The 19,059-nt window shown below is 45.5% G+C and overlaps 1 protein-coding gene across 2 annotated transcripts in view; it reads right to left on the bottom strand.

Annotated features, from left to right (window-relative positions):
• Window positions 1-11,062, bottom strand: part of TPM4 (tropomyosin 4) — a 35,099-nt gene extending 24,037 nt beyond the window's left edge. The window contains exon 1 of one of the 2 annotated variants that reach the window (XM_029050510.2): window positions 10,756-11,062. In XM_029050510.2, the coding sequence (XP_028906343.1) occupies window positions 10,756-10,869 (114 nt within the window). In that variant the 5' untranslated portion in view covers window positions 10,870-11,062. The remainder of the gene's footprint in view (window positions 1-10,755) is intronic. The other variant, XM_029050509.2, reaches the window with a different exon arrangement.
• Between the last annotated feature and the right edge of the window lie 7,997 nt (window positions 11,063-19,059).

Genomic DNA, 19,059 nt, shown 5'->3' with positions numbered 1-19,059 from the left:
ACAAAGAAGGAGGATGTGCTAGGCCAGAGGTAGGATGTGAGCAGGGGGTCGGTGGCGAGAGAGTCTAGATTGAGGTACAGTGAGTAGATTGGCATTACAGGAGCGAAGTGTATGGGCTCGGTTGTAGTAGGAGAGTAGTGAGGTGAGGTAGGAAAGGGCAAGGCGATTGAGTGCTTTAAAGCCAACGCTAAGGAGTTTCGGTTTGATTGAGTGCTTTAAAGCCGACGCTAAGGAGTTTCTGTTTGACGCGGAGGTGGATGGGCAACCACTGGAGGTTCTTGAGGAGTGGGGAAACATGGACTGAACATTTTTGTAAAGAAATGATCCGGGCAGCAGAGTGAAGTATGGACTGGAGTGGGGAGAGACAGGAGGCAGGGAGGTCAGCCAGGAGGCTGTTACAGTAATCAAGGCAGGATAGGAAAAGTGCTCCATCCTACTTAGACTGTGAGCTCTTTTTGGGACCTGACTGTCTTGTATCTACCCCAGCGTTTAGTACAGTGCTTGGCATATAGTAAGTGCTTAACAAATACCATAATAAGGAGGAAAGTATAAATCAGTTCTTAAGTGTTTGAGTTGTCTGAAGGGATGATACGGCTCAGAGTGCTGGGAAATTAATTGGAGAAAGTTTGTTGGAGGAGGTGGGATTTTAAGAGGGATTTGGATGTGGAGGGAGCTGGGATCCATCTGTTGTGAGGAGGGAGAGAGTTCCATACTGAGGGGGAGAGTGTAAGCAAGGGGAAAGAGGCAGGGGAATCGAGATAGAAGCTGGAGAGGAACGAAGACAGCAAGTTGGAGAATAACAGGTGGAGAGAGCAGAGAGGTACGGTGGGTCCAGGTGGCAGAGAGCCTTGAAGCCGATTGTGAGGTGTTTTTATTTTATGCGATGAGACACGGAAAGTCAGGGGAGAGTTTTGAGGAGAGGAGAGATGTGGGTCTTGAAGAAGATGATTGGTCGCTAGCCTGTAAGCTTCTTGTGGGCAGGGATCACATCTGCCAATTCTATGGCATTGTACTTTCCCAAGTGCTTAATATAGTGTGCTGCACAGAGTAACTGTTCAATAAATACAATTGATTGATAATAATAGTAATGATGGTATTTGTTAAGCGCTTACTATGTGCCAAGCACTGTTCTCAGTGCTGGGGTAGATACGAGGTAATCAGGTTGTCCCACGTGGGGCTCACACTTTTAATCCCTATTTTACAGATGAGGTAACTGAGGCACAGAGAAGTGAAGTGACGTGCCCAAAGTCACACAACTGATAAAAGGTGAAGTCGGGATTAGAACCCACGTCCTCTGACTCCCAAGCCCAGCCTCTTTCCACTAAGCCACGCTGCTTCCGGGTGACCTGGGAAGCAGTACATAGTATGGATTGGAGCAGGGAGAGGGTGGAGAAGTGACCAGCAAAGAGGCGAATGCGAAAGTCTAACTGAGGCAAACTCGAGCTCGTACTAGGGTGATAGCAGTTTGGGTGGGCAGGAAAGGGTGGATCCATCTATAACACTTTTGAATGTACCCTATTAGTTAAGAGAAGCAGCGTGGCTCAGTGGAAAGAGCATGGGCTTTGGAGTCAGGGCTCATGAGTTCGAATCCCAGCTCTGCCACTTGTCGGCTGTGTGACTGTGGGCAAGTCACTTAACTTCTCTGTGCCTCAGTTCCCTCATCTGTAAAATGGGGATTAAGACTGTGAGCCCCACAAGGGACAACCTGATTCCCCTATGTCTACCCCAGCGCTTAGAACAGTGCTCGGCACATAGTAAGCGCTTAACAAATACCACCATTATTATTATCCCGGCTCTGCCACCTGTCAGCTGTGTGACTGTGGGCAAGTCACTTAACTTCTCTGTGCCTCAGTTACCTCATCTGTAAAATGGGGATTAAGACTGTGAGCCTCATATGGGACAACCTGATTACCCTGTATCTCCCCCAGTGCTTAGAACAGTGCTCTGCACATAGTAAGTGCTTAACAAATACCAACATTATTATTATTATTATTAAGCACGCACCTTTGTATCCCCTTTCCTTCTTCTTTCTAGCTGCAAATTATCAGTCGGTCAATAGACTCCCCCATCTCTCAAGTCCACAACCATGGCATTTTCCTTGACTCCCCTCTCTTTTTCAACCCTTTTATTCAGTCAATCACCAAATCCTGTCGGTTCTTTCTTATGTACATATCTTTAAGCTATACAATCCAGCCCCTCCACTTCACTCCTCTAATGCCAACCTACTCAATGTATCTCCATCTCATCTATTTCACTTCTTGCCCACATCCTGCTTCTGGCCTGGAACACCCTCCCCTTCATATCCGACAGACAATCACTTTCACCTTCAAAGCCTTATTAAAATCACACCTCCTCTGTGAGTCCTTCCCCTGCTAAACCCTCATTTCTTCTTCTCCCACTCCCTTCTGCATTACCCTTGCTCTTGGATTTGCACCCTTAATGCATCCCTCCCTCAGCCCCTCGGCATTTATATACATATCTGTAATTTATTTATTTATATTAATGCCTGTCTCCTTCTCTAGCCTGTAAGCTCCTTGTGGGCAGGGAATGTGTCCACCAAGTCTGTTATATTGTACTCTCCCAAGCACACACAGTAAGCGCTCAATAAATAGGATTGATTGATTGTTGCTTCCCCTTACCTGTAATTTATTTTAATGTCTGTCTCCCCCACCGGATTGTAAGCGCTTTGAGAGCTGGGATCGTGTTTACTAACTCTATTGTGCTCTCCCAAGCACTTAATGCAGTGTTCTGCGCAGAGTAAGCACTTCATTAATACTATCAATTAATTGATTATTGAGTGTCACTATGTACAGAGCACTGTATTAAGTCCTTGGGAGAGTACAATAGTTAATAGACACGCCCTCAAGGAGCTTAGCATCTGTCAGGAGAGACAGATACTAAAATAATTTACAAGTAGGAAGAAAAAAGAAAAGGAGATTTGTTCAGCTTAAGTAATAGGGCATGTAAGAATATGTACACATATGCTACGAGAGGTTGTGAGTACACAAATGCTCAGATGGCGCAAAAACGTTGAACTGTTTTCCTGCTCAATCGCTAGCTCCTTGAGGGGAGGGATCTTATCTACTAATTCTATCGTACTCTCCTTGCTGCATTAAAATGTTCAGACTATGAATCTGGAAGCTGGATTTAAAGACTTCCTAAAGATTCTTCCAGGCCTATGTGTCGGTGGTTATGGACTACTCGATATGGACTACTTTGGGGAATTCCTTAGATCATCATCTTCACTTGGGTGGGTGAGATCTGGTCCAGAGCAGCTCCGAGCGGATGTCACCGTCTCTCCTCCCATAGCTCCCACAGATTATCTCTACTACCAGAGGAGAGAACCTTTTGGGCCATGAGTTGATATTATTATTATTATTGTTATTATTATTAAAAATGGTATTTATCACTTGTCAGCTGTGTGACTGTGGGCAAGTCACTTAACTTCTCGGTGCCTCAGTTGCCTCATCTATAAAATGGGGATTAAGACTGTGAGCCTCATGTGGGACAACCTGATTACCCTGTATCTACCCCAGCGCTTCGAACAGTGCTCTGCACATAGTAAGCGCTTAACAAATACCAACATTAATTAATTAATTAAGCACTTACTATGTTCCAGGCACTGTACAAAGCAATGGGGTAGATATCTGGTCAGACACAGTCCATATCCCACATGGGGCTCACAACCTTAATCCCCATTTTACAGATGAGGTAATGGAGGCCCAGAGAGTTGAAGTGACTTGCCCAAGGTCACCCAGCAGACAAGCAGCTGAGCCGGGATTAGAACCCAGGTCCTCTGACTCCCAGGCCGGTGTTCTATCTGCTAGGCCATGCTGCTTCTCTAAGCGCTTTACTATGTGTCAAGCCCTATTCGAAGCCCTGGGGTAGATAGATGTTAATCAGGTTGGACAGAGTCCCTGTCCCACCCAGGGTTCACAGTCTAAGTAATTCAGCACTTTTCAGAAGAAAGGAAAATAAAATTCTGGTAATGTAAGAACTTGAGCAAGAATATTAACCTGATGAGACTGCTAAGAATCTCAATTCTGTGTCAGTAATAATACCTTGAATTTGAAGAGCACTTTTATTTATCCTTGGTGCTTCCACATTACTTTTCTCATTTTATCCTCACAACACCCAGTGAGACGGGAGAGACAGGTATCATCCCTATTTTCGGATGAAGACCTTGAGCGGTTAAATGACTTACTCAAGGTCACACGGGAGGCCAGTTGTGGAACTGGGATTAGAACTGAAGTCCTTTGGTTCCCATGCCCTTTCCACTAGACCAAGATGCCTTCGAGTTTATCATTCACAAAACTGAAATACGATTAGAGCCGATGATTTAATGGAAATCCAGCTAGCCTGCCTGGGACTGGAGAGTGAGCTTTAGTACAGTTCATAGCACCTATTACAGTACCAAATATTCTGTGGGTGCTCAATAAATATATGTTGGTGATTTTATGTTTCATGAATACGACAGTCCCTTTTCTCTAAGTTGAGTTCAAAGTAAGAAATGGACAAAGATACAGAGTTATTCCATTTCATCTTGTGATACAGGTTCTCTGTACCATAAAAATAAACTGTATCATACAGAGGGTCTATTTATATCACTTTGCAAGTGTGTCTGATGATCAACAGCTTGAAAGAATTTTCATTATCATGCTAGCTTTTTGCTGATAAAGTAACTGCTGTGCCTACCGCCTGTCCCATCTGTCATCAAACCTTGCGTCTCACCTTGGTCTTATTCTTTTCCATGAATGTTCAGGACTCTGGAAAATGTGTGACTTAACTGGTCCTTGATCAGTTGTGTTAAAATAACTCAGATGAGCTGCGTTCATGTTCAAGTGTAAAAGTGTTTCTTCTCATCTCCTGATGCTTCCTGATTAATATTCCTAATAAATCATACTTCTTTTTATTTCCACATCTTGCACCCAAGTTTCTCGAAGAGCTTCCCAGCTGTGATTTCATTTACCTGGAAAATTTTCCTTGGTAGAGAACAAACGGCATCCCCAATTCACAGATGGGGAAACTAAGGTTCAGTGTCTTGGCCAAGGTCACCAGACTGAGGCTGGGGTTTGCTATCTCCAGTCAGAGATCACAGAGGTGTATATCCTCTAGACTGTAAGCTCAGCGTGGGCAGGGAACATATAGACCTGGCCTGGCCATTGCATTAAAAATACATGAAGCCTCTAAAAGCTGTAGTAGACACGGTTCACAGCCTGTATCTTGCTCTCTTCATAGGAGGCAGTGTGGTTCAGTGGAAAGACCACAGGTTTAGGAGTCAGAAAGACCTGGGTTCTAATCCCAGCTCTGCCACCTGTCCGCTCTGTGATCTTGGGCAAGTCACTTAACTTCTCTGTGCCTCAATTACCTCATCTAGTAAAGAGGGGATTAAGGCTGTGATACCCACGTGAGACGTGGATTATGTCCAATCTGATTAGTTTGAATCGACTCCAGCATTAGTACAGTGCCTGGCACGTAGTAAGCACTTAACAAATATCATAAAAAAGTTATACCAGTCAGAGAGCACAGATGGGTATATCCTCTAGATCGTCAGCTCAGTGTGGGCAGGGAACATGTCTGCTTAACTCTGCTGTATTGTACTTTGCCAAGAGCTTAGTGCAGTTTTCCGCACACAGTAAGCGCTCAATAAATGCTACCGATTGATTGACTGATTGATCATTTTAGTAAGTGTAAAGACCTCCAGGCAAGGCTAATCTTTATGCCCAGTCTTGAAAAGGTAAAGTGGATGCAGATGAAAAGTTGAGTCACTTTATATTTGGTCTAGCATTGCTCTCTGCATAGAAAGAAGATTGAGAGTTTTGGATAAGCAAACTCTCGCCGTCTCAAAGTTTGAGACCTGTGATTGCTTGGTGTTGTAAACAGACTGCTATGCTGGATCTTCAGAACTTTGAGCCTCATTTGAATTTTAGTCAATCCAAACAAAGAGTTCTACCCTGACCCTTATAGGACTCTATAGATTTTCATTGTTTGTGAGGATCCAGGTCAGAACAGGAAAAACTCTAAAACAGGATCTCATAACACTAAACAAAGGAAAATTGGGTAGGAAGTGTTGAATGTGACCTTTTTCCAGAGGTTCAAAGTCAGATTAATGTTTGGACAGAGTGGCTGTGGGATTTTAAAGCACTTCATCAAGCCCAGATTTTTATTTTTATTTTTTAATTTTAGAACTCTGAGGGTGGAATATACAAGTGAACAAAGTTATAGCAAGGGAAGGGAGGAAAAGTCTGTGAAAAACACACCTTTCCAAGGGTACTCCTATAGACCTGACCTGGCCATAGCATTAAAAATACATGAAGCCTCTAAAAATTTTTAGTAGGGATATTTTGAATACCAGTTCACACCCTGTATCTTGCTGTCCCCATAGGAGGCAGTGTGGTTCAGTGGAAAGACCACAGGTTTAGGGGTCGGAAAGACCTGGGTTCTAATCCCAGCTCTGGCACTTGTCCGCTGTGTGACCTTGGGCAAGTCACTTAACTTCTCTGTGCCTCAATTACCTCATCTTGTAAAGAGGGGATTAAGACTGTGATACCCATGTGAGACGTGGATCATATCCAATCTGATTAGTTTGAATCTACTCCAGCCTTAATACAGTGCCTGGCCCATAGGAAGCACCTAACAAATATCATAAAAAAGTTATACTAGTTGAGATGTTTAATGAAGATGTTGCCAATGGTGAGACTGCATCCACGGGAGTGAGTGTCTTAGAGAGAATCGCTTGTACCCTCCCCACCTTTGTCCATGAAAAAGCAGGAGCTCACCTTTTCTGGCCCCTTACCATTCAGGTGAACATCGCTGCCATACCAATGGTTAAGAGGGGGAAAAGATATGTCCGACTGACAGCAGAACATGGGATAGAAGGGTTTTTTTGCAATAGTGGTGATAGTTCACACTGAGTCATCCACACTCTCTTGACCAATCCCTCTTGGTCCAGGGACATGGATTGCGATACGGCTGGGAGTGAGAATGGGGGCAATCTGTCATCAGAGAACACGATATCTCTGAGACCTTATCGGCAGCAGGAACCATTGTGTCATTCTACCCCACGCTGGTTATCTCTGGGTAAATGGGGTTCCAAGTGTCCTAGGGTCTCTTAGTCCTGCATATTTCAGATATTAGAGAAACTCAGGTCTGTACTGAGTGGCAGAGAAAAATGGCCACTAAAGTCACCTAAGTGAACAAGTAGTTCCTGTTTGGTTCTCTACGATTGCGGCATAATCCGGAGGCTCCACGCTTAAATTAACTTCTCTGTGCCTCAATTACCTCATCTGTAAAAATGGGGATTAAGACAGTGAGCCTCACGCGGGACAACCTGATTACCCTGTATCTCCACTAGCGCTTAGAACAGTGCTCTGTACATAGTAAGCGATTAACAAATACCAACATTATTATTAAATCATGCCTACACTGGAGCCGATAAACACTGAATTTCTAAACTCGGCATTCGATTGGGCTGGTGTGGCCCTTGTCTTCGTCCCTTTTTTCCCCAGTGGTAAACTTGTCAGAGAGACCATTAAAAGAAAAAATGTGGTAGATTGGCCCATCAAAAACCGACAGAAAAGATGGGCTCTGGAAATTGGCTGAAGGGGCAGTGTGGACGCAGTCAAAAAAGTTTTCTTTATAGCATCCACAATGCCTTGGTGAATTCTGGCAAAGACCTCAGATTTTCAGCACCATTATTCCTGATGAAGACACTAAAAGCCTCTCTCCTTTCAGGGATGGTGAGACAGCAGTGGCTCACCCACCTACACTGTGTTCTCAGGATATGAGTCCGACTCCAATTTCCCGACCGATACTTTGAGGGCATCCTGAAGCTCTGAATTTAAAAAGTTTGTCCTGCAGTAACGGGTCACATTAGTACTGTTGCGGAAAGGACTCAATCGCCATTAATACCCTAGTCAGTATAAAGAGAACGCATTCTTCTGGTCACGGTTTCGGGGACCATCAGTGTAAGGGATAATAAGCAATACGGAGCTACATCGTTGTAGTAATTGTTGAAATAGTAATGACACAGTAGCACGAACCCAGGAAGAGCTGGTCTGTAATGAGGTTTAGTCTTGTCTGCTCTTGTCTAAACGTCTGAGAGTGAGTCATGCTTGCCCTCTTTGGAATTGGTTAAGGATGCTTGGCTCAGGTTTTCTTCCCTCTTGCAGTTTTCAAAGAAGTTGAAGAATGCAGTCTAGCTACCTGCCCTGTGAGGTCAGAGTCTTCAGTTTCCTTATTTGGGCAGATTTTGTCAAATATTCCTGTGCGGCTGCTGGATTTGAAAGAAAATGTTCTACCCGTGAATTAATTTCTTTTCTTAGAGGCGTAGAATGCTTTTGTCAACTGAACCTGTCTTGTACGAGGACCTGACTTGGGCTCAGGAAGTTGGGTGGGTTTTGGCAATCGCCTATTTACTCACAGTCTGGAAGCAGCATGATCTAGTGGATAGAGCACGGGCCTGGAAGTCACAAGGACCTGGGTTCTAATCCTGGCTCTGCCACTTGTCTGATGTGTAACCTTGGGCAAGTCACTTCACTTCTCTGTGCCTCACTTACCTCACCTGTGAAATGGGGATTAAGACTGAGCGCCATGTGGGACAGGGACTGTGTCCAACCCGCTTAGCTTGTAGAGACCCCGGCGCTTAGTATAGTGCCTGGCACATAGCAAGCACTTAACAAATACCATCATCATTATTATTGTTATTATTATTATTATTACTGGATTGTGTTTCCTTGTCAGTTTCAGGAGAGCCCCATGAAAGAGAAGATGTGTGTGCTCATTTGGAATTTGCCAATTTCAATCCATTGAATATTCCATTTTGAGTTATTCTTCACTTGGATGAGCTTCCTCCATCACTTTTCTGGTCAATTTTCATTTTCTTTTTTTCCTCTAAAATGCATTTTATGTTATATTCCCGATATTCAATACTTCCCTGCTATATAGCTAGCATCTATAATGATTGTAAACATTTTGATCGTACACATTATAATTAATAATCACCCCGAGATAAAAACAACAAGCCACTGGAAGTGAGGGAAATAACTAATAATAATAATTGCGGCATTTGTTAAGCTCTATGTGCCAAGCACTAAGCGCAGGGGTGGACACAAGCTAATCAGGTTGGACACAGTCCCTGTCTCACACGGGGCTCAAAGTCTTAATCTCCATTTGACAGAGGAGGAAACCGAAGCACAGAGAAGTTAAGTGAGTTGTCCAAGGTCACACAGCAGACATGTGGTAGAGCTGGGGCATCTACCTCCCTCATGAGGGCACCTGAAGGCATCCAAAGCTCCTTGGAGGAAAGGCACTGGACGAGCTATTCCCGCTGGTATCATCATCAGCCACTACAATAATAATATCACAAGGGATGCCCTTCCTAGTAAGTTGCAGGAGGAAATTCAGCACTGGACTATTGAACTACAATTACTCTCTCCCTCTTCAAAGCCTTATTGAAGGTACATCTCCAAAAGGCCTTCCCAAACTTCCCACGTTTCCTCATCTCCCACTCCCTTCTTCATTGCTCTGACTTGTTCCCTTCGCTCTTCCACCCACCCCCAGCCCCACAGCACTTACGTATATATCTGTAATTGAATTTATTTGCATGGATGTCTGTCTCCCCACCTCTAGACTGTGAGCTGGTTGTGGGCAGTGGATGTCACTGTTTATTACTGTACTGTACTTTCCCAAGGGCTTAGTACAGTGCTCTGCACGCAGTAAGTGCTTTAATAAATACGATTGAATGAATGCAAGGTGAGACGCATAATCAAATTTCAACTGCCCTTTGGGAGAATATCCAGCAGCAGTACTTTAGTCCCAGTGTCAAACTGGGAAAGGGAATAAAGGAAAGCACTTTGGCATTCTTCAGCTTATTGATTTACATCCAATAAGCTATTGTTGAAGCATCTCTTCTTCCTATCTGTGATGTATGTTGTATCTCCGTCTCCCCAGTTAGATTGTCAGCTCCTTAAGGGAGGAGATCACGTCTTCTACATCTATTACATCCACCCAAGGGCTTAGAACAGTGCTCAGCACAGAGAAAGTGCTCAGTAAATACTATTGATTGATGACTTCATTTTTAGAGCAGCAGCTTGGCCTAGCGGAAAGAGCACAGACCCGGGAGTCAGAGGACCTAGGGTCTAATTCCGGCCAAGTCACTTGTCTGCTGCGTGACCTTGGGCAAGCCCCTTCACTTCTTTAGGCCTCAGTTCCCTCACCTGCTAAATGGGGATTCAATCAATCCCTGTTCTTCCTCCTACTTAGACTGTGAGCCCCATGTGGGCCCTGATTATTGTGTATCTACCCCAGCACTCATTACAGTTCTTGGCACATAGTAAGAGCTTAACAAACGCCACAAACTTATTATTATTTTAGCAGGTCTCAGAAAAAGGAGTAAGATAGCCAGTCATACAACCAGACAGACAAAGACATACATACATGCTCGCACACACACCTAAATACAAGGGACGTATGTTGCAAGTCATAGATGAGGCAGCCTACTCTTTCCCCGGTAGACTGTTCGGGATTTGATAATTGCCAGAGCTAACATCCAGGAGACCTGGTTATGATGTTCTTTCTGCTATTCTAGGGGGGTACCTATTTGGGTCAACATTCCCGGTAGATGAGGGATTAGACTATTTCTCCCCCGCGCCGCCCACCATAAGATATTCTCTCGGACTTCTGGTTTGTAAGAGGTGATCCCGGCTCCATCTGGGAACGCAGACGGAATCGCTTCTCCAGAGCCACCCCGCTCACCTGTTTGCACTTGTCCTCGGCTGCCTTCTTGTCCGCCTCAGCCTGTTCGGCTCTGTCGATGGCATTCTCCTTATCCAGCTTCAGCATCTGCATCTTCTTCTTGATGGCTTCCATGGTGGGGGGAGGTTGGGTGGGTGCCGCTCAGCAGTGAAAGAATGCAGGAGGAAAAGGTGCCTTAAAACAGAAGGAGAAAGCCGACCCCAAGCCGGACAGAGGCCAAGCACAAGGCCAGATGCAGACGGCAAGTGAGTCCTCCAAGCGGGTGGAGATAGTTTTAAGCTCCTAAAGACCCTTTCGGGGTGTTTTGGAGGCTGCCCAAATCCCCGGTGGCCTCTTCGATCCTTCTCATGCAGCCTTTCTAAGGAGCAATTTGGCCAGGGTTCACTGGAGGAATGAATCCTCATCCCTCAGCCAATCTCCTTATTTGGGTGCCTGTGTTTTCTTAAAGTGAAAAAACCTGTTTCCATTTTTAACCATCTGACAGAGGCAAAAGTGTTGACATCTGAACACATATGCCGGTAACAAAGCTCATCAGCAACCCCGGAGATTATCGAGCCATTAAATTCCCCTTGAGCTCTGGTTAAAAACGTATCTGGTTTTCCACAATCACGGGAAAGTTGAAGGTAAAGCTTAAACTTGAGGTCTGGATGTAACAATGGGGAACGTCTTGGAAATGATGGGTTCTAATCTTGGTTCTGCCACTATGTAAGCTGTGTGACCTTGGCCAAGTCATTTCACTTCTCTGGGGAGCAGGTACCTCAAATGTAAAATGGGGATTATTACTGTGAGCCCCACATGGGGCGTGGACTGTGTCCAATCTGATTATTTTGCAACTACCCCAGCGTTTAGTATACAGTGCCTGGCACGTAGTGAGAGCTTAAAAAATACCATTAAAAATAAAAAGATTCCAAAGAATGTCGAGGAGTTCAGAATCTGAAACCTAGACTGCAGGACCAAGAGCAGAATAGTCAAACATTATATACCTCATGTCCTGACTCCCTGAGGGAGTAGTTTCTCTATGGTTTTAAAAAGGTTTTGTCTACGCATTTCCCAAGAGTGTTGCTGAGCTAAACTGTGAAATGGGAAGCTGGATCTCAAGCTGAAATGCCCCTAAATTCTGGCCTGCGAAGTCCAGGCTAAGCACCCTTTCCCCTGTTCATCTCCCCAGTCTGACTCTGAGCTCCCCAAGTGTTCAATGAATATCCTCCCCCCAACCCCCACCTCTACTTGTTGGAAAGTTTTGGTTTGGGAAAGGTCAGATTGTCCCAAGTGATTCAAGGTAAGAGTAAGAGCGTAATAATAATAATAATAATGATGATGGTATTTGTTAAGTGCTTACTGTGTGCCCAGCACTGTTCTAAGCGCTGGGGTAGATACAAGGTAAACAGTTTGTCCCACGTGGGGCTCACAGTCTTAGTCCCCAAGATACAATATTCCCCAAGAGTAACATATAACTTAATTGGTAGACCCCTTCCCTGCTCACAACAGGTTTACAATCTAGAGGACGAGCTTACATACTATTAGGTGAGGCACTTCCCCCCGAATGAACATCATATCAAAAGGTCTGAGGGCTAGAAAGAACCTGAGATTTCATCTTGAAACCTGCCCTCCCTGTTACTTTCCCGTCAGCGTAGACAGCACCAACACCCTCCCTGTCTTGCAAGCCCTTAACCTTGTCATTATCCTCGGCTCATTTTTCTCATTCAACCTACACGTTCGATCTGTCACCAAATCCTGTCGGTTCAACTTTAACCACATTGTTAAAATCCACCCTTTCCTCTCCATCCAAATGGCTACCCCCTTGATCCAAACACTTATCCTATACCAACTTGAGTATTGTATCAGCCTCCCTGTCTCCTGTCTCTCTCCCCACTCCAGTTCATACTTCACTCTGCTGCCCGGATCATTTTTCTACAACATCGTTCGGTCCATGTTTCCCCACTACTTAAAAGCCTCCAGTGGTTGCCCATCCACCTCTGCATCAAACAGAAACTCCTTTTAGCTTTAAAACACTCACTCACCTTGCCCCCTCCTAACTTACCTCTCTGAATTCCTACTACAACCTAGCCTGCACTCTTCACTCTTTTAACACAAAGCCATTTACTGAACTTCGAGCTCATCTATCTCACCGCTAACTCTTCACCCACATCCTGCCTCTGACCTGGAACGACCTCCCCCTTCATGTCCGACAGACCATCACTTTCCCCTCCTTCAAAGCCTCATTAAAATCCCATCTCTCCAAGAACCTTCCCTAAGCCCTCATCTCCTCTTCTCCCACTCCCTTCGGTGTCACCCTTGCACTTGGATTTGTACCCTTAATTCACCCCACCCTCAGTCCCATGGCACTCATCTACATATCTGTAATTTATTTATTTATTTAAATTAACGTTTGTCTGTCCCTCAGACTGTAAGCTCATTGTGGACAGGGAACATGTCTACTTGCTCTGTTGGACTATACTTTCCCAAGTGCTTAGTACAGTGCTCTGCACACAGTAAGCTTTCAATAAATATGATTGAATGATCGATTGATTCATCTGATTGACATTAATATAAGTACATACAGTATGGATACTACGTAAGCACCGTAGTGCAGAGGGTGGGGTAAATAAAGGGTACAAATTCAAGTGTGAGGATGATATGAGGATGATCTTTTCCTCTGACGATTTCTTTTCCCTCCTCAGTTATCCATGCAGGGTTCTATTCAGTCACCTGTTTTTCTAAAAAAAATCAAACGTGGCATACATTTTCCCATGGCTTCTACAATGGTGTTGTTTAATAGCTTCCAGGCTCCTTGTAAATGAGTCTTTTTGTTAGCTATCCCTTTCAGCTTCTTCCTGAATAAGGTCTGTAGTTTTTCATAGTTTCCTCTTCTAAAATAAAATATCTTTGTTGTGTTTTTCTGGGGGCGTCTCCCTCCCCTCTTCCCCCAAGAACGGATGTTAAATTTTACCAAGTTGTGATCACTATTGCTGAGTAGTGCTCACACACACGCACACAAACGTGCACGCAAACACGCGTACGTGCCAGATACTGTCCATTACTCAGAATTAATTTCCATGTGTTATCTTTCCTTCTTGGAACTACAACTAACTGTTTCAGAAGGCAGTCCAAAAACCTTACTCTTGTTTCTCTTCCTTACGACTTAACCGGCCAATGTAACAATTCCCAATCACTTTCTTATTCTGTTGCCCTTTTCCTGAAAAGCTTGCAAGTGGCTGGTGGGCTGTTATTCCAGGCCCAGGAGGAGGAAAGCAGGAGGGAAAGGAATGAAGGAACTGTGGAGACCATGTGCCGGATTGAAACAGTGGTGGCAAGTAGAGGAAGAACAGGGTAGGGGAGTAGAAATCCAGGCATGGAGATTTTGTGGATGGCTCTGAAAGCAAGGACAAGCACTGGGAAATTGGGTCCTCCCTCTAAAGAGTTAGCATGGGAAAATGTGGAATGTAAGCGATGTGATCAGAGTGGTGATGATATCATTGAATCAACCCTGAACCCATAACAAGTGCTTAGTACAGTGCTCTGCAAACCAGTCAGTCCTCAGTAAATCCCATCTATTGATTGATTGGTTTGGGGAGGACTCTAACAGCACCATACCAAGGCATTTCAGGGCCCAGGGCCAGGAGGAAAATGCACATTCCTACTAGAGGCCGGGTTAGGTGCCGGTGAAGTGGGCGATCAACTGGAAGTGGTTTCTGCCCCAGCCCCACCCCCTCCGCATGGCTTTGAATCCATCTTCTCACTGCACTTCCCCTCCCTAATAGCACAGGCTAAGCTCGGTGGTTCCGGCTAAGATGACATTTTATGGTTCCAGGGTCCAACGGCTCAGTTCGCCAGGCTTGGTCTGCTCTTTAAACCACCCCCCTTCCTCACTCCCCCAATCTCTTTCCGCTCTTTTTCTGCCCCCTTGGCTTTGTGCCCAAGGCAGCCTCTCCATGCATGCCACCCTCTGGATTCGTCCTAGACTTCAACCATTTCTCTGCCTTAGGTTGGGCTTATTTACAGTTGGTACATTTGGGGGACAGGCTGGCAGGATCACATAATAATAATAATAATAGTATTTATTAAACACTTACTATGAGTGCCAAAGACTGTACTAAGCAGTGAGGTAGATACAAGATAATCAGGTCCCACTTGGGGCTCACATTTTAAGTAGGAGGGAGCACAGGTGCAGTTCCCCACTGTGCAGATGAGGGAACTGAGGCACAGAGAAGTGAAGTGACTTACCCAAGGTCACACAGCGGGTGTGGGCAGAACCAGGATTAGAATCCAGGTCTTCTGACTCCCAGGCCCATGCTCTTTCCACTGACATTCCCAGTGATTCGGTCGGGGAAGCAGCTCTTCCCGTTCTGCAGCCCCCACCCCCCAACATCTCTCCTTAATGTGAAAGGATTGACAAGACAGACGCTGTCTCCCAAGGTTGAAGCAGAGACATATGACTGCTTCAAGTGGAGGCTCAAGGAGGAAGTGGAAGAAGGTGGCTTTGGCCTCCACAGCTACATTTCTTAATTTCTTGTACAAGACGGTACTGGCATAAATTCATGCATTCATTCAATTGTATTTATTGAGTGCTTACCGTGTGCTGAGCTCTGTACTAAGCGGTTGGGAAAGTAGAATACAACAGTAAACAGTGACATTCCCTGCCCACAGAATGGTCTAGTAGACAGAGGACAGCCCGGAAGTCAGAAGGACCGGGCCTCTTGTCTGCAGTGTGTCCTTGGGAAAGTCACTTCACTTTTTTGGGCCTCAGTTGCCTGTGAGCCCCATGGGGGACATGGACTGTATCCAACCTGATTAGCTTATATCTACCCCAGTGCTTAATACAGTGCCTGGCACACAGTAAGCGCTTAACAAACACCATGAAAAAAAGAAAGGTTGCTTTGGCCTCCACAGCTACATTTTTTAATTTCTTGCGCAGGAAGGTGTGGCAAAAATAAAAGCAGCATGGCCTAGTGGATAGAGCATGGGTCTGGGAGTCAGACAGAACTGGCTTCTAATCCGAGCTCCGCCACTTGTCTGCTGTGTGACCTTGGGCAAGTCACTTCACTTCTCTGGGCCTCAGTTGCCTCATCTGGAAAATGGGGATTAAGACCGTGAGCCCCATGTGGGACATGGACTGTGTCCAACCTGATTAACTCGTATCTATCTCAGTGCTTAATACAGTGCCTGACCCGTGATAAGTGCTTAACAAATGTCTTTAAAAAAATTAAAGGGAAGATGATTCAAAGGGGAGGAAAACAGATCAACAGCAGCAGTTAGAGCTGCAGACGTCCCAAGGGTGAGAACTGTCATGTCCCAGATTCTGGCTTGAGAAGGATCGCTGTAGGCCGCTGTAGGCCGGCATTGGCTGCAAACACGCTTCTTTCTCTACTTTCTCCGTACTTCTGGAAACCCAAAATATTCCAGCAAAGTCATTTCTTTATTCCTTGGCAATGTAGCGTCACCTTCTGCCAATAAACGCTCCCAATGCCCTCTCCTGCCTGGCAGCAGAACTACAACATTACTCATTTACAACTCCGCAAACATTTTGCAGAGCATTCTACTCAATCAATTATTCAGTCGTACTTATTGAGCGCTTACTGTGTGCAGAACACTGCACTAAGCGCTTGGGAGAGTACACTGTAACAATATCACAGACATATTACACACACAAGGGAAGCAGCGTGGCTCAGTGGAACGAGCCTGGGCTTCAGAGTCAGAGGTCATGAGTTCAACTCCCGGCTCTGCCACTTGTCAGTTGCGTGACTGTGGGCAAGTCACTTCACTTCTCTGTGCCTCAGTTACCTCATCTGTAAAATGGGGATTAACTGTGAGCCTCACGTGGGACAACCTGATTACCCTGTATCTACCCCAGCGCTTAGAACAGTGCTCTGCACATAGTAAGTGCTTAACAAATACCAACATTATTATTATTATTATTATATTACCCTGCCCACAGCGAGCTTACTGTTGTTGGCCAAGAACTAAGCATCTGAGGCATCGACACGTTTTCGTTGTCTACAGCGTATCCGGTACCACATTAGATGCTTGGCTTATGGTTGGGAGGCACTTTAATGTCACGGGAATAATTAGAGAAGCAGTGTGGCCTGGTAGGTAGATCACGGGCCTGGCAGTTAGAAGGATCCGGGCTCTAATCCTACCACTGGTCTGCCGTGTGACTGTGGGCAAGTCACTTCACTTCTCTGGGCCTCAGTTACCTCATCTATCAAATGGAGATTAAGACTGTGAGCCCCATATGGGACATGGATCGGGTCCAACCTGGTTAGCTTGTATCTACCCCAGCATTTAGTACAGTGTCCGGCACATAGTAAGTGCTTAACAAATACCATAAAAAATAAATAAAGGTGATGGAGTCTCCCATCACAAACAATGAAGGAGCCTCATCCCAATCACGAATCAATCAATCAATGACATTTATTAAGTACTGTGCACGAGCACTGTACTATACGCTTGGGAGAGTACAACGTAACAGAAGGCTTCGTGACTGAGAACCTGCCCAACATAATGGTCTATAATGTGAGTGGCTGTTCAGTACACATGCACTCTCTTATCACCGCCAGTTGTGTTCCTGCTGGGACAGTGGGTGCAACAGGTGGGTAGACAGGAAGGGGTGAAGCTCACTGCAAAGTGCAGATCTGGCTTCAAACTTTTCGCCACGCTGAAGCGAGGCAAAATTTTTCCCCCCGCCCAATCCGGACAATGTCATTACATCATGCCGGGTACCTACACAGCATCCAGCATGGTATCATTAGATTTCACTGCGCGTGCACACAACGTAACATAAGGATGTCGTACCCCCACAACGAGTATCTGCATGCCTGATTTGGGCTTCCCGCCCTGATCCCTGTTCCCTCCTGGAATGCTTCTGGCGGAAGGGCCTTTCAAATTTTCAGAAGGACCTGGGTTCATTCATTCATTCAATCGTATTTATTGAGCGCTTACTGTCTGCAGAGCACTGTATTAAGCACTTGGGAAAGTACAGTACAGCAATAAAGAGAAACAATCCCTGACCACAGTGAGTTCACAGTCTAGAGGAGGGGAGACAGACATCAATACAAGTAAACAGACATCATTATAAATAAATAAAATAGATTTTATATATATATATATGTGTGCTGTGGGGCTGGAGCAGGGGGAGAGCAAAGGGAGCAAGTCAGGGTGATGCAGAAGGGAGTAGGAGATGAGGAAAAGTGGGGCTTAGTTTGAGAAGGCCTCTTGGAGGAGATGTGCATTCAGTAAGGCTTTGAAGGGGAGGAGAGCAGTTGTCTGGCAGATTTGAGGAGGGAGGGCATTTCAGGCCAGAGGCAGGACGTGGGCCAGGGGTCGGCGGAGAGACAGGCGAAATGGAGGCACAGAGAGAAGGTTAATAATAATAATAATAATAATGTTGGTATTTGTTAAGCGCTTACTATGTGCAGAGCACTGTTCTAAGCTCTGGGGTAGACACAGGGGAATCAGGTTGTCCCATGTGGGGCTCACAGTCTTCATCCCCATTTTACAGATGAGGGAACTGAGGCACAGAGAAGTTAAGTGACTCGCCCACAGTCACACAGCTGACAAGTGGCAGAGCTGGGATTCGAACTCATGAGCCCTGACTCCAAAGCCTGTGCTCTTTCCACTGCGCCACGCTGCTTCTCAGCCAGAGGAGTGAAGTATGCGGGTGGGATTGTAGGAGAGAAGGGAGGTGAGGTAGGAGGGGGCAAGGTGATGGAGTGTTTTAAAGCCAATGGTGAGGAGTTTTTGTTTGATATGGAGGTGGATAGGTAACCCCTGGAGATTTTTGAGGAGGGGGGTGACATGTCCTGAACGTTTCTGTAGAAAGATGATCCGGGCAGCAGAGTAAAGCATGGATTGGAGTGGGGAGAGGCAGGAGGTTGGGATGTCAGCAAGGAGACTGATACAGTAATTTAGGCGTCATGGGATGAGTGATGGTATTAACTTGGTATTCCCAACTCTGTCACTTGCCTGCTGTGTGACCTTGGGCAAGTCACTTCCCTTCCTCCGTGGCTCAGTTATCCCATCTGTAAAATGGGGATTAAGACTGTGAGCCCCATATGAGACACGGAGATGCAGCGTGGCCTAGTAGACAGAGCACGGACCTGGAAGTCAGAAGGCCCTGGGCTCTAATCCCAGCTCTGTCACTTTTCTGCTGTGTGACATTGGGCAAGCTTCTCTGTGCCTCAGTTACCTCATCTGTAAAATGGGGATTACTACTGTGAACGCTTTAAGGGTTATGGACTGTGTCCAACCTCAAATTTAGCATGTCTAAAACAGAACTTCTTATATTCCCACCCAAACGCTGTCCTC

This window comes from Ornithorhynchus anatinus, chromosome X1, assembly GCF_004115215.2.
Source record: "Ornithorhynchus anatinus isolate Pmale09 chromosome X1, mOrnAna1.pri.v4, whole genome shotgun sequence".
Taxonomy (NCBI): Eukaryota; Metazoa; Chordata; class Mammalia; order Monotremata; family Ornithorhynchidae; genus Ornithorhynchus; species Ornithorhynchus anatinus.
Note: the sequence above shows the minus strand (reverse complement) of the source record. Positions and strands in the feature narration are given on the sequence as shown.